The sequence below is a fragment of the Capricornis sumatraensis genome, chromosome 3 (genome assembly GCF_032405125.1).
Source record: "Capricornis sumatraensis isolate serow.1 chromosome 3, serow.2, whole genome shotgun sequence".
Classification (NCBI taxonomy): Eukaryota; Metazoa; Chordata; class Mammalia; order Artiodactyla; family Bovidae; genus Capricornis; species Capricornis sumatraensis.
The window spans coordinates 30,518,418-30,532,919 of NC_091071.1; the positions used below are offsets into that span (position 1 = coordinate 30,518,418).

A 14,502-nucleotide genomic window follows, 5' to 3' on the forward strand; every position below is an offset into this window, starting at 1 on the left:
CCAGTATCCTTGCCTGGGAAATCCCATGGACAAGAGGAGCCTGGTGGGCTACAGTCCATGGGGTCACAAGGAGTTGGACACAACTAAGCACAGCACAGTACTCTTGCTAACCCTAGATCAACACTTCAGGTACAGCTACGGCCCAGTATTAGTAACAATCAGTAACATTTATTGAGTACTTCCCATAAGCCTGGCACTATGCTAGTCACGTGACATGCCTTAATTCAATTAGGCAGCACATAAACACATCATGAGGGTTATTACTCCTTCTTTGCAGATGAGTCAACAAAGACTCAGAGAGGTGAAGTGATTCCACTTACTTGAAATGTTCAGAATGGGAAAATCCATAAGGACAGCAGATTAGTGGTTACCAGGGGCCAAGGGTGTGGGAGGGGAAATGGGAAGTCACTGTTAATGAGGGAGGGGTTTCTTTTTAGGGTGATGAAAATGTTCTACAACTAGACAGTGGTGATGGTTGCTCAACTTTCTCAATATAGTACAAACCACTGCATTGTATACTTAAAAAAAAAGTCTGAAACTGACAGATTGGCTGATCAGGAAAAAGCCTTCCTGAGGAGGCATCTGAGCTGAGCCCTGAACAGGGAGGTATTACTGCCATAAAGAGGATGAAAGAACATTCCAGTCAGAGGAGTCAGCAAGTGCAGAGACCCTGAGGCTTGGAAGACTTCAGATCTGAGGGACAAGAAGGCTAATAAAGCTGAACTGCAGCCAACAAGTGGGAGAGCATTACAAGGTGTGGATTACTATACCCACTCTCCAGAACAAAGACTGCCCAGCGGGACTTCCCTGGTAGTCCAGTGGCTAACATTCCAAGCTCCCAATTCAGAGGGCCTGGGTTCAATCCCTGGTCAGGAAACTAGATCCCACATGCTGCAACTAAGACCTGGCACAACCAAATAAATAAATAAATATTTTTTAAAAGACTGCCCTGTAGGGCTACAGTCCATCAGGTAGCAAAGAGTTGGACACGACTGAAGCAACTTAGCATGCACGCACACATGCCCAAGTTAACCCAGCTAATCAGTGGAAGGACTAAGATACAAACCTGAATGTCTTTGAAATCACTGTTTAAGCTCCTGCCGACCCTGCACAGTAAGCAGAACCTGAAACTTGAGAGGGGCTTCAGGAAAGAAATGTTTGAAACACAAGACAGACGTCTCTCAAAACTAATTTGCCTTTTTTTCACTTCTAAACATGTTCTTTCCTAGTTGCAGGACAGGAACAGAGAGCCAGACATAGAGAACAGATTTATGGACACAGTGTGGGCAGGAGAGGGTGGGATGAACTGAGAGGCCAACACTGAGATATATCTGTTACCATATGTAAAACAATAACTAATGAGAAGTTGTCGTAAGCTGATTCATGTTGATGAATGGTAGAAACCAACACATTGTAAAGCAATTATCCTCCAGTTTAAAAAAAAATTTAAGAAATATATTAAAATAAAAATAAATAGATACATAGGTTCTTTATTGAACTTCAGAGGATCTCTGAACTCCTCTAGAATTGAACAGCAATTTTATTTGGGCATTTTTCCTGAACAAGAAGCCATAGTTTGGGATTTCCCTGGCCATCCAGTGAATCTGCCTTCCAATACAGGGCTTGATCCCTGGTCGGGAAACTAAAATCTTCCATGCCGAGGGGCAACTAAGCCCGCACCATAGCTAGTGAAGCCCACAGTCTACAATGAAGGGCCCGCACACCACAATGACGACCCACTGCAGCCAAAACAATAAAATAATCAAATAAAAATAAATAAAGGCAGATTGAGACACTATCAAGTTAAAAAAAAAAAAAAAAAGAGGCCAGAGTTCTCACCACATTCTCTAAAGATTTCTCTCCAAAATTTCAAAATATTTGAACGTTCAACAGGATAGCAGAGTAAATGATCAGGGTGGCTATCCATGAATTAGGTCAGCACTGCCATCGGCAGATTCCCTGGCTCTTGCTGAGTGCCAAAATTCATGAAATTCACCCGAAAGTCAAGGATACTTTTCCCCCAGGCAGCCCTTCCCAGAGGAGGCACGAGGACAGGGACTCTTAGAGCCTCTGTATCCTGGACAAGGTGTCTTCAAGGTGTGGTCCACTCACTCGGGGAATGCCTAATATAGTTTGGCAGCAGGGGAAGGAAATATGACAACTTCTGTGTACGGTCTTTAGTCATTAAAAATAAGAAATAAATGTGTGAACTGAGGCTGGAGCCCTCACTTGGAACACCCATGTCAGATGGTGAGAATCAAGAACCTTGGACCAAGGTGCCAACCTTGTCAGTGGCAGCATCTTTAGGGTGCATCAGCTGTGCTGTAGTTATATCCACCCCCAAAGGGATGTGCAAGCAAAGAATCTAGTTGCACTAAGCTAACCATCACTAGGTGGGCATGGGGCTTAAGAATGTTCCCTCATAACAAAACCACAGCCTGGAGACAATACTGATGACACAAGGGCAGGAAATGATAGACTGGACCCTCTCCTCTTCAACAGCTTCTCAGGAGGTTAGAAAAAATGATGGCCTATTCAGATCAAAATGAAATCAGCCAAAAATAATTCACACTCTCATGAAGAATATTCAAAATATGGATCCATGTATGAATGATGAGCTTCATCCTCAACACACATTAGTGTGTTACTACCAAAGTCATCACCATAGGCAACAAATTGTAAATATTTGTTTCACCTTCAGTTATGTTTAATATACCTGCTCTTATGTATGCTTTAGAGTCTATCTAAACAACAAGGTCCTATTATATAGCACAACATTCAAAAAATGAAGATCATGGCATCCAGTCCCATCACTTCATGGCAAATAGGTGGGGAAACTGATATACTTTATTTTCTTGGGCTCCAAAATCACTGCGACAGGGACTGCAGTCAGGAAATTCAAAGATGCTTGCTCCTTGGAAGAAAAGTTTTAACAAACCTAGCGAGGGTATTAAAAAGCAGAGACATCACTTTGCTGACAAAGATCCATATAGTCAAAGCTATGGACTGCCCAGTAATCATGTATGGATGTGAGATGGGCAATAAAGAAGGCAAGGGCCAAAGAATTGATGCTTTTGAATTGTGGTGCTAGAGAAGACTCTTGAGACTCCCTTGGACTGCAAGGAGATCAAACCAGTCAATCCTAAAGGAAATCAACCCTGAATATTCATTGGAAGGACTGATGCTGGAGCTGAAGCTCCAATACTTTGGCCACCTGATGTGAGTAACTGACTTACTGGAAAAGACCTTAATGCTGGGGAAGACTGAAGGCAAGATGACAAGGGGCAGCAGAGGATGAGATTGTTGGATAGCATCATTGACTCAATGGACATGAGTTTGAGCAAACTCCAGGAGATGGTGAAGGACAGGGAAGCCTGGCATGCTGCAGTTTGTGCGGTCACAAAGAACCAGACATGACTTAGCAACTGAACAACAACTATAGCACAGGAAACTATATTCAATATCCTGTGATAAGCCATGCTGCTGCTGCTGCTAAGTCGCTTCAGTCATGTCCGACTCTGTGCGACCCCATAGACAGCAGCCTACCAGGCTCCCCCATCCCTGGGATTCTCCAGGCAAGAATACTGGAGTGGGTTGCCATTTCTTTCTCCAATGCATGAAAGTGAAAGTCAAAGTGAAGTTGTTCAGTCGTGTCCGACTCTTAGTGACCCCATGGACATGGTATTTTCCAGGCAAAAGAGTACTGGAGTGGGGTGCCATTGCCTTCTCTGAGTGATAAGACATAATGAAAAATAATATGAAAAAGAATATATATAACTGAATCACTTACTGCAGAAATTAATATAACATTGTTAGTCAACTATCTTTCAATAAAAATTTTAAAAATAATAAATGCTATAGTGTACCTAATAACTGTTTGCTAGTATGTGCATATATTGTGTATGTTAGTCACTCAGTCATGTCCAACTCTTTGGGACCCTATGAACTGTAGCCTGCCAGGCTCCTCTGTCCATGAAGTTCTCCAGGCAAGAATACTGGAGTGGGTTGCCATTTCCCTCTCCAGGGGATCTTTCCAACCCAGAGATAGAACCTGGGTCTCCTGCATTGGAGTCAGGTTCTTTACCATCTGAGCCGCCAGGGAAGCTCATATATTGCAGTGTATACTAAAACCCATGTTACAACTAGGGATGTGTTTTTTTTTTTTTTTTTTAATTTAGTGAATTAGTGGAAATAACCAACTATGTACTACAAACCAAACTATTGCCCAAGGAACTGGTATTTATGTGTAGCACACACTCTGAGTGCTTCTCAAACTTGAATGTGCACACGGATTACCTAGGGGGTTTTGTTAGGACGTGGATTCTGATTCAAGATGTCTGCAGCAGGCCCTGAGATTTGGGACCAGGTGATGGAGAGACCACTGGTCCACACTCGGAAGAGCAAGATCCTAAAGGTATTGTGATGGTAAATTTTATGTGTCAATTTGACTGGATGCCACAGGGTGACCAAAGATTATTCTGGATACCCGAGTGGGTGTTTTTGGATGAAATTAACATTTAGATTGATAGACTGAGGAAAGCAGACTGTCCTCCACAGCATGGGTGAGCCTCATCCAGTCGGTTGAAGACTGGAATAGAACAAAGCCTCATCCTCCCCCAACAAAGAGAATGTTCCTGTCTGATGGTATTCAGACTAGGACATCAGGTCCTCATGGTTCTACAGTGACTTATAGGCTTTCAGATTCACACTGGGACTTTAGGACTTCCCTGGTCGTCTAGTGACTAAGACTCCATGCTTCCATTGCAGGGAGCATGGGTTTGATCCCTGGTCAGGGAAGGCAATGGCACCCCACGCCAGTACTCTTTTGCCTGGAAAATCCTATGGATGGAGGAGGCTGGTAGGCTGCAGTCCATGGGGTCGCTAAGAGTCGGACACAACTGAGCGACTTCACTTGCACTTTTCACTTTCATGCACTGGAGAAGGAAATGGCAACCCACTCCAGTGTTCTTGCCTGGAGAATCCCAGGGACGGGGGAGCCTGGTGGGCTGCCGTCTATGGGGTCGCACAGAGTCGGACACGACTGAAGCGACTTAGCAGCAGCAGCAGCAGGGAACGAAGATCCCACATGCTTTGAGGCACAGACGACAAGCAAAAAAAGAAGAAACAAACAAAAAAAAAAAAACGTGGACATTGACTCTGCAGATTTTCTCCCTACCAGCCTCCATTATCATGTGTGGCAAGTCTGTATCTCTAGATAAGTAGCTAGTTAGGCAGATCTCCTAAAGATTCTGTTCCTCTGGAGAACTCTGGCTTAATAAAGGCACCTTATTGAAGAAACTACACTTTTCCTCGATATCCCTTAACCCAGTTCCAAACAGCTGAAAGACTGCCATTTCTGAGGGTGAAGATGATGGAAACCTGGCAGTTTCATAAGGTTCAACTTAGTGTCAGCTCACTTGTGCATTCCCTTGGACATCACCCATCTCCTGCCATGGACCATGAGCTCTGTGCCTGCACTAGTCCTCGCGGTCTCACGGCTCTCAGTCCAGTGCCGGATCTGCTACAGGTACTCCATAAACACCTACAGAATGCCTGCATCCATGAGCAAATGAATGATGGAATGAGGAGGTACCTTATGTCACGTAAACCAGGATGTCAGGCATCAGAACTCCTGTGCGCCAGGTACTATACCAGGACTCAAGTGACAGATGGGGAAAGACTGCATTCCTTACTGTGAACAATAATGGAAGGAGGCAGATGATAAACTAGTAAACCAGTACATTAGTAGGTTCATTTTAGACTGTAATGTGAAACGAAGCAAATCACATTGAGTGATGGGCTGGAGGGGGTGGGGGAGCATTGGTAAATAAGCCTAGGGGATCAAGGACAGCTTCTCAGGCAAGGTGACACTGAGCTGAGACCTGAATGCTGAGAAAGGGCCAGCCAGAGAATCTGAGGCAAACCAACACAATAACTCCAAGGCAGCAATGAGCACGGCATATCTGAGGAATGAAAAGAAAAGCCTGCATCCCTTTTCTTTCCAATTACAGTGAATAAATAAAAGACCCCAACATCGCCAAATAGAGCGTAGAGTTCCAACATCTTGCTCCGAAGCCTCCAGGGGTTCCAAGGTCTGAACTGTTTTCTGACTTTTAAACACTTGAATGGGATTCCTGAGATTTTCCTCTTGTACCAGAAGCATCACTTGTTTTTCAAGGACCTGAGGGCAATGGACATGAGGTTACTCTCCGGAGTAGTGGTTATACAGGTGTAGCCATGTGTCCAAATTCATCCAACTACACATAATATGTGTACACTGTATGGTGCAAATTAGACTCCAGTAAAGTTGGTTTTTGAAATGTAGGGTCTCAATGCCCAAAGAGAAACAAAACATATTCTGCAAGGAAAAATAATTTAGATAGCCAGTGGGAATTTTCTATATGATGCAGGAAGCTCAGGCTGGTGCTCCATGACAACCTACACAGCTGGGATGCGGTGAGGGGTGGGAGGGAGGTTCAAGAGGGAGGGGACATAGGTATACCTATAGCTGATCCATGCTGATGAATGGAAGAAACCAACACAACATTGTAAAGCAATTATCCTCCAATTAAAAACTAAAATTAAAAAAATAACTTAGAGACTTTTTGTGGCCAACAGCATATGCATTCATGGGCTTCTCCAGCCTGGGCAGCTGGTGGAAGCCACAGGATAACCATAAATGTATAAGAAAAGGGAGATGGGGGGGTGGGGGGAGCTGCAATAAGAGAGAAAAGGCAAGAGCAGGAGGGACGTTTCTCACTTGATGCCATTTCTTTGCAAGAGACTCAAGCGTTCGTGAAGCATGTTTGAAAAACACATGGGACATGACGCTATGTAATTTGCCCCTTGGATTTCTGACTGTTTGAAGGTGGGCAAGATAATGACATGCGTTCCCTACTGGCTTCAAATGTAGAGCTTCAAACAGGCATTCCTGCCCTCACTAATGCCTTTGCCAAGAGGGCTGGCCCTCCCAGGGGCAGATGCAGGAAACATCCATAGTCTTGATCTGACTCAGGCTCCTTGAACCAGCCCCGACGTGTGCACTCTTATTTGCAGGGCATCAGGCACCTCTCTGTGATCGGCAAAGACTGAAGTCCTGGATGTCAGTGCTCCAAGGCAGTGCAGCCTGATGGTCAAGGACCCGTGCCATCGCTTCAGACTGTCTGGGCCTGAAGTCCAGCTCCTCCACTCCCTAAGGGATTTTGCATCCTCTTGAAAAGCAATCTGTGCCTCTGTGAAAAGCAGATTGTCATAAAGCTGACCTCCATGGGACATGAAATTAAATGAGAATTTACACACAAGCTTATGGAAAATAGCAGACCCAGCAAGTGTCCTTGAATATTAGCCAGGCCAATGAGGGGGTGTGGGATGGATTGGGATGGACGTATATACAGTACTATGTATTAAACAGATAACTAATGAGAACTTACTGAACTTGCCACCCGTCCTGCTAAAATTCGATGCAAGTCCAAAGAGGTGACGAGACTTGGCCAACGTCACGCAGCTAAATAGACACAGCAGAGCAAGAACTAGGCACAGAGTTCCAGACTACAACTTCACCTCCTTCCATAGATAAGGGGGAGAAAGTTCCAATAATAAGGATGATGATAGAGGGCAATAGTCACGGAGCAGTCACTCTGTGGCAGGTCCTGCTCTATGAGATTTCTAAGCTCAGTCTCAGTGAGTCTTCACACAGACCTATGACATAGGGACCCTCATCATCCCATTTTTAAAGATAGGAATCTAGAATCAGAGATGAGCCACAAATTTCCCAAAATTTCACACTATTAAGTGGCTGAGCTGGGACTGAATCTGGAGCCATTTGACTTGAACCCATTTCTCTTCAGGTCAGCCCAACGACCTCTATGGGGACTGCAGGGAACATGACTGACTGAACTGGGGACCGGGGTTGGGGGTGGGGGCAAGTGAAATTAACCTGAGGGGGTCCTAAAGGGAACAGATGCCACTTGAAAAGATAGGTCCAGGGTTACCAAAATCTATTGGCTTCTCAAGAGAAATCATAAAATCGGGATTTCTCTGCGAAACCTCCCAGTTTTTTAAATGTTGGTCATTGGTTCTAAGTTGGTTTTAAAACACCATACACCATAGAGACTAAAGAGATTTCACAGCCAAAAGTAGTGAGCCTTGACCGAAATCCTGGTTTGAAAACCCAATCTCTAAAAGACATTTCTGGTGTATGACTGGGAAAACAGTAATACAATTGGCTATTTGATGATGGTATGGAATTTTTGTTCCTTTTTGGGGGCAGGATACTGGAACTGTGTTATGTGGGAGAAATGTCCTTGTTCTTAGGAGATCCACACTAAAGTATTTAGGGACGAAGTGTCATATCTGCAACTTATTTTCAACTGCTCCAGCCAGAAAAAAAGGAAAAAAGAGAGGAAGGAAGGGAAGGAGGGAGGAAGGAAAAAAAGGAAGGAAGGAAAGAAGGAAGAGGGAGAGAGAGATAGCCATAAAGCAAACGTGACAAAATACTAATAGCAATTCAATCTAAATGAGCAGTTTTGACTGGGAGTGACTCCACTCCTGGGTGACTTTTGGCGATGTCTGAGGATATTTTAATTGTGTGTGGGGGCCACCTGCACCTAAGGGGGCAGAGTCCCGAGATGCTGCCAAACAGCCAGCAATGCACCAGACTGCATCCCACAACAGAGAACAATCAAGCCCCAGATGTCAAGAGTGCCAAGGGGAGGAAACCCTGCTCTAGATGAAAGATCTACTGAAGTTTATGTTTATCCTTCTTTCAAGTTTTCTGTATGTTTAAAATGTTTCACAATAACAAATTGGGAACAACTTAAGAATTCATGCGTGCAGGCTGAATCGCTTCAGTCGTGTCTGACTCTTTGGGACCCTATGAACTGTAGTCCCCCAGGCTCCTCCATCCATGGGATTCTCCAGGCAAGAATACTGGAGTGTGCTGCCATGCCCTCCTCCAGGGAATCTTCCAGACCCAGGGATCATACCCGTGTCTCCTGCATCTGCTGCGTTGCAGGCGAATTCTTTACCCACTGAGCCACCTGGAAAGCCCAAAAATAAGAATACAGACATAGATATATGTTGCACACCAAATAAAATAGGTCCGCATGATTTGGGACCATTTGGTACCCACCATTTGTGGTCACTTCTTCCAATAAATAGTGGTTGAATGTGACTGTGGTTATATCTGCTGTAGAAGCTTCTATACAGTTTTCTCCACATCACAGGCCAGCCCTGCACATACTCTGGAATTGCTGTCTCTCCCCATTTTCAGTCCTAATCAGCGCAGAAGGAAGCAGGCGATGTGCCCAGGCCTCTGAGCCTGGAAACTGACCTCGTCAAACACAAGCACACTGGTCACTAGGAGCAGTCAACGGTGTGACGTGGGAGCAGCACATGCTGTGAGTCTTTGAGAAGGTACCCTCAGGTGAGGTAAGAACAAACTTCCCACCCCAGTGACCCCGCAGCTCGAGAAAAAATGAATGAAGAGGCTGCAGCCAGCAGGTTAATTTCACCTGAAAGCCACCGTACAGTCTCTCTGATGCAGAGTGTGGCGTGCTGGACCCAGCCAAACATCCTATGGTCCATGCAGGCAAAAGCGAATGAGCCATGGCTGGGATGTGAAATGATTAACTGCATCAGTTAAGCAGGATGCACTTGGTGAGTACTTGGGGCAGCCCCTAGCACCATAGAAACACACCCAAAGGCTACACAAATGGGGAGAACCAGCAACAGAATAGCAGTAAGAGTCACACTGAATGAATCCATCCACCCTCCATCCGGAAAATGTTCCCAAGTCAAGTGTGGACCACTTTACACAAGCCGTTCAGGGAGGTGGTAAAAAATGCAGCCTTCTGAGGCCCAGATAGATGGATTTAGAATCTCTCTGGATCAAGTGCAAGACTGTGCATTTTAGGAAGCTCCTCAAATTCTGATGCTCACTCAACCTGAAAACATCTGCCCCAGACACAGCTGACACCAGGGGAGTAAGGAATGCGCAATTTTCTGTGTGACCTTGAGCAAGCTACCAACCTCAACTATGATTTGCTTCTATGTAATATAGAATTAGCACCTGTCTCATCACTGGGCAAACTAAATTATGTTTACACACACATACACACACACAGACACACACACATCCCTAGTACAGTGCCTGGCACCCAGAACTGTGCTCAGCAATTGTTACTTCCTTTTCCTGGACAGTGACTGACTGAACGCCATAAAGCCTGGAGAGATATGCAGAAGTATAGATGCACAGACCCCACCCTAGAGATCCTGATTTGAACCATCTAGGGTAGGGCCCCTGGCAACAGAGTTTTTTTAAAAAAGCATTCCAGGTCACCCTAAACGTCAGCCAAGGTTGAAAATTATACCTTGGGAGTCATCAGTAAAAATTAAGCATTCTTTCTTTTCAGGAGTATATATCTTCACTCCAGCCTGGAATTCTCAAAATGTATGCAAGGAGAGCCTGTGTTGGGGCTCTGCAACCCCAGGACTGGATACCCCCTAGATTCCACCTCCAAGGAGACCTTTCCCGGTACCTGTAGAGGAATGTGGCTGCAGCCTGCTGGGCTGGAGTAAACAGAGCTGCAAGGGGGCAGGACCAGGAAGTTTCTCCCACAGTTGCCCAAGGTTATTGCTCCTCCCCAGCTTCCCACCTGCCTCCTCCTGCCTCTCCACCCCCATCCCAAGCGAGCCAGGAGAGCTCCCAAAGCCCTAGTTTGCAAGGCAAAGGCTCCAAGGAGATTTCAGCAGAGGAATTAAGTCGAAATCTGCCAGGCACCCTACCCTACCCATCCCTGGGTGAATTTCCCTACCGAAGCAACAGTCGCTGCCGCAACCCTGCTTCCGAGTCTCGCTCGCAACACCAGACCCTTGGCGAGGACAGCGAGGGGACGTGAAACCGCAGGCCCGTGGGGTTGGCGATCGGGCACCTTGGGGTGGCAGGAGGTGGGCGGGGCCCGCACTTGACTCTTGGTAGGTCAGGCTTTCTCGAAACCCCTGGGGAGGCGGGGGTGTGGTTCTGTGCCTCTTGATCCCACCATCCATCCACACCTCCCTGCTAACCCAAACCGAGAGGAACTTCTCACCTCTTTCTTCCCCCAAATTCTTCCCTTGGAGTGGGGAAGGGGAGGGGGGAATCATCTGATAATCTGCATATAAATAGAAAATAATTACTAGTGAGGTGGTGGTGATGTTCCTCGCCTATTTTTGGTGGGTCTCTTTGTTGAGATTTTTTAGGCAGGCACACGGAGCGCGTGCAGACACGCGCGCGCACAGGCAGCCGGAGGTGCGGGGCGTGTGTGTGTGTGTTTGGGGGTGGGGGAGAACACATGGCGACTCTGTTGCGCGTATACGGGAAGAGAATAAACCTTGTTCCCCAGTCACCCGGCTGTGTGCAGGCGACCCCGCTCTCTTCACCACCCTCCCCCATCCCTCCTCACCCCAGCCGGGACCCCACACCAACCCCTGGCCTCTCCCGGGCTGGGGGTTGCATCCTCCCGTCTGCGTCTTCAGCCTCCAAAGTTACTGGGTTGTGCGAATCGATTTAGACACTCCGGGAGAAAAAAAAAAAAAAGGCAAATAGCTCCATTAATCCCCAAATGCCTTCTCCCATCTGCTGCGACTTGCTCGTGCTGGGACTTGCATAATGAACAAGGCAAAAGGGAAAGTTGACGAATCAGGGTGTCTGGGGGGGGGGTGAAGGCACGCTGGGAGGGGGCTCCGGCCCTGGGAGGCCACGCCAGCCCGCGCAAAGGGCGCAGCGCCACCGCTGAGGTCGCTGCCCCCGGCAGGGAGAGGAGGCGGCTGGAGAGAGGGACCAGGGGGTGATGGGGGATGCGGGGGGCGAGGTCCCGATTCCAGGGACCTGGCAGCTCGGCGGAAAGCGAGGCGGCCGCTCCGAGCAAAGCTTTTGTTCTCGCCCTCCCCGCACTCTCCACCTCCCTCGCCACATTTTCGCGAGTCTTACGAGTTGCAGGCGGCACACACTCCTTGCCTCCCTCCCTCCCCCACCCCGCACACACGCGCGCGCGGGCTCACACACGCCCCTCTTCCCTTTCGGGCTCGCCGGGCCCTGTTTACCTAGAGGGTAGTATGCGGAATCCGAAGGCTGGACCACCCCCCCCCCCCCCCCCCCGCCCAAAACCCAAGACTCCAAAGGCACGGGCTCCCAGGCTATGTGTCTCAAGTCCGCTGCAATTCTCGGCGGGAGGGGGCGGCAAGAGAGAGGGGGCGGCGGGGGAAGTCACCCTAATCCACACACACACTCTCACATCCATACCTGTGCTGAGCTCCCCGTCCCTCTCTGCACTCCCAGCCCAAGTTGGCTGCCCGGGCGACATGCCCCCGCGGAGAGGCCGGGCTGGAGGGGGAGCGCCATTGCCTCCGGGAAGGTGGAGAAGGGAGGGGAGCGGGGGAAGAGCGGCGCCCGGGGAGTGGGGGGGCGGGGGGCGGCAGCCCACCTGGACATGTGCTCCCTTTGGGGCCGGTGCGCTTTCTCCAGCCCCAGCTTGGTGAAGATGCCCACGAGCACCATGACGGCCACCACCCCGCAGATGATGTAAACGATCAGGTTGGTCTTGTCCTTGGTGGGGTCGTGCAGGGGGTCGTCCTTGCGCGCGGGGGGCTTGCCGGTGTTGAGCCAGAGCGGAGTGTCGTAGTTGGTGCAGGTGCTCTGATTCAGTCGCCGCTTCTTAAACGTGCAGCAGAACCGGAAGCCACAAGTCCCGCAGCAAAAGATGAAGTCGCCCGAGCTGCAGTTGAACGGCGGGTCCCACTGGCCCATGACATCGAAGTAGCCCCGGCAGAAGTCCGGCGTGGGCGCCCGGGTCGGGGGCGCGTCCGAGACCCCCACGCCCTCGCCGACCTCTCCGGAGGCGGCCCCGGAGCGGTTGCCCCCTGTCAGCACCACCACGCCGCCCAGCTGCGCCAGCTGCCCGTGCCCCGCTCGCTCCTGCGCCCGGCACACGCGGGCGCACAGCTCGGTGAGGAAGCAGCCGAGGAGCAGCCGGAGGACGCGGCGCATCGTGTCTCCCAGCCCGGGCTCGGCCACTCGGCCGCCGCTGGAGCCGCTGCAGCCGCCTCTCGAGGCGCGGCCGAAGCTGCCGAGGCTGCTGCCGGGGGCTGCGAGCCGCCGCGGGCCGCACATGCAGGGAGCGGCGCGGGGCGCTCGGTGGTCGGCAGCCACTGCGCTCGGCTCAGCCCGCGTTCGCCTCCAGCGCGCCGCGCGCCGAGGGGCCGGCCGGGGAGGAGCGCGCCGGGCCGGGCGGGGGGAGGAGGAACGGGGGCCAGCGCGGGGTGCAGGTCCGGCTGGCTCCCGGGGGAGGCGGGGGCCGGAGAGCAAGGGCGAGTCGGGCGGTGCGCGCCTCCCGTCGGCCGGCGGCTCGGGACTCGCCGCCCCGCGCCCGCTCGCAGGATCCCTGCTCACCTCTCCAGCTCGCCAAGTGCGCGGGAGAGAGCGAAGCGACACTTGTGGAATGAAGGGAGGGCAGGAGGGAAGGGGGAGGGGGAGGAGGGCGGGCAGAGGAGGCGCGGGGGGGAGGGGGCGGGAGCGAGCTCGAGAGGGGCGGGGGCGCGGGAGAGGTGACTCCGGCGGGCGGGCGGGCGGGAGCCAGGCGGGGGGCGTGCGGAGCCGAGCCGGGCTGGCGGGCGGACAGGAGCGAGCTCCGGCAGCCGCAGTGGCTGAAGGCACAGCTCGGATTTCCCGGCAGGTGGGGGACGGCGGCGGGACCTCCCGCGCCCTCACTGGGCGGGAGCCACGGCTCCGACCTGTTCGGGGCGCGGAGGCGGCTCCGCCCGTGGCTTTTTCCCGGGTGCGTGCGCAGGAACGGCGTCTCGAGTCGGCCCGCCGGGGAAAGAGGTGTCTCGAAGGGTTGAGGGACAGACCAGGTGGCTTCCACTCCAAGACGGAGTGGGGCGCGATCTGATCAGGATCGTCCTTCCCAGGTGCCCGGGGGCTGTCTGGCCCTTTCCCGGGCCCTGCCCTCCAACCCGAGGCTCCCCACCCCCCCTCCTCCGGCTGGGTGGACTCCCGGGGCCCAGGCGAGGACCAAGGCAGAGCTGGGAGGGAGCCTGGGCCCGGCGTAGGCACCCCGAGGAGAGGGGCTCGGGATGAAATAAAGTCAAAGAAATGCAGGGAAGGTGAGGCGATGACCTGGCCCCAGAAGGTCTTTCCTTGGGACGCTCTCCCAGGCCCCTGGACCTGCCACTTGGTCCCTCCTCGCCGCCTTCCCCGCGCTCCACAGGAGGGCCACACCGCGGCGCCGCCTCTGCGCGCCCAGATCTGGTGCAGCGCAAGGCCTGGGCGCCCAGCCTCGGCCGCCCTCCCGTACCTGCAGCCCTCGCGCATCGTTCTCCGGGAGCCGGCTGGCCCCTGTTCCCACCGACTCCCACCACCGCCACCCCGGATATCCTCACCGGAGCTGCCGAACCCGGCCTTGCTTCCTCGGCTCCAAGTCTCCCGTCGTCAGTGTTTCCAAATCTGCCCTAGCTCACAGCAGCCGA

At 51.2% G+C, this 14,502-nt stretch overlaps 1 protein-coding gene across 2 annotated transcripts in view; it reads right to left on the reverse strand.

Annotated features, from left to right (window-relative positions):
- SHISA9 (shisa family member 9) overlaps positions 1-13,024 on the reverse strand; it is a 349,401-nt gene extending 336,377 nt beyond the window's left edge. For both annotated transcript variants that reach the window (XM_068969222.1, XM_068969221.1), the window contains exon 1: positions 12,462-13,024. In XM_068969222.1, the coding sequence (XP_068825323.1) occupies positions 12,462-13,024 (563 nt within the window). The remainder of the gene's footprint in view (positions 1-12,461) is intronic.
- Positions 13,025-14,502: the final 1,478 nt, after the last annotated feature.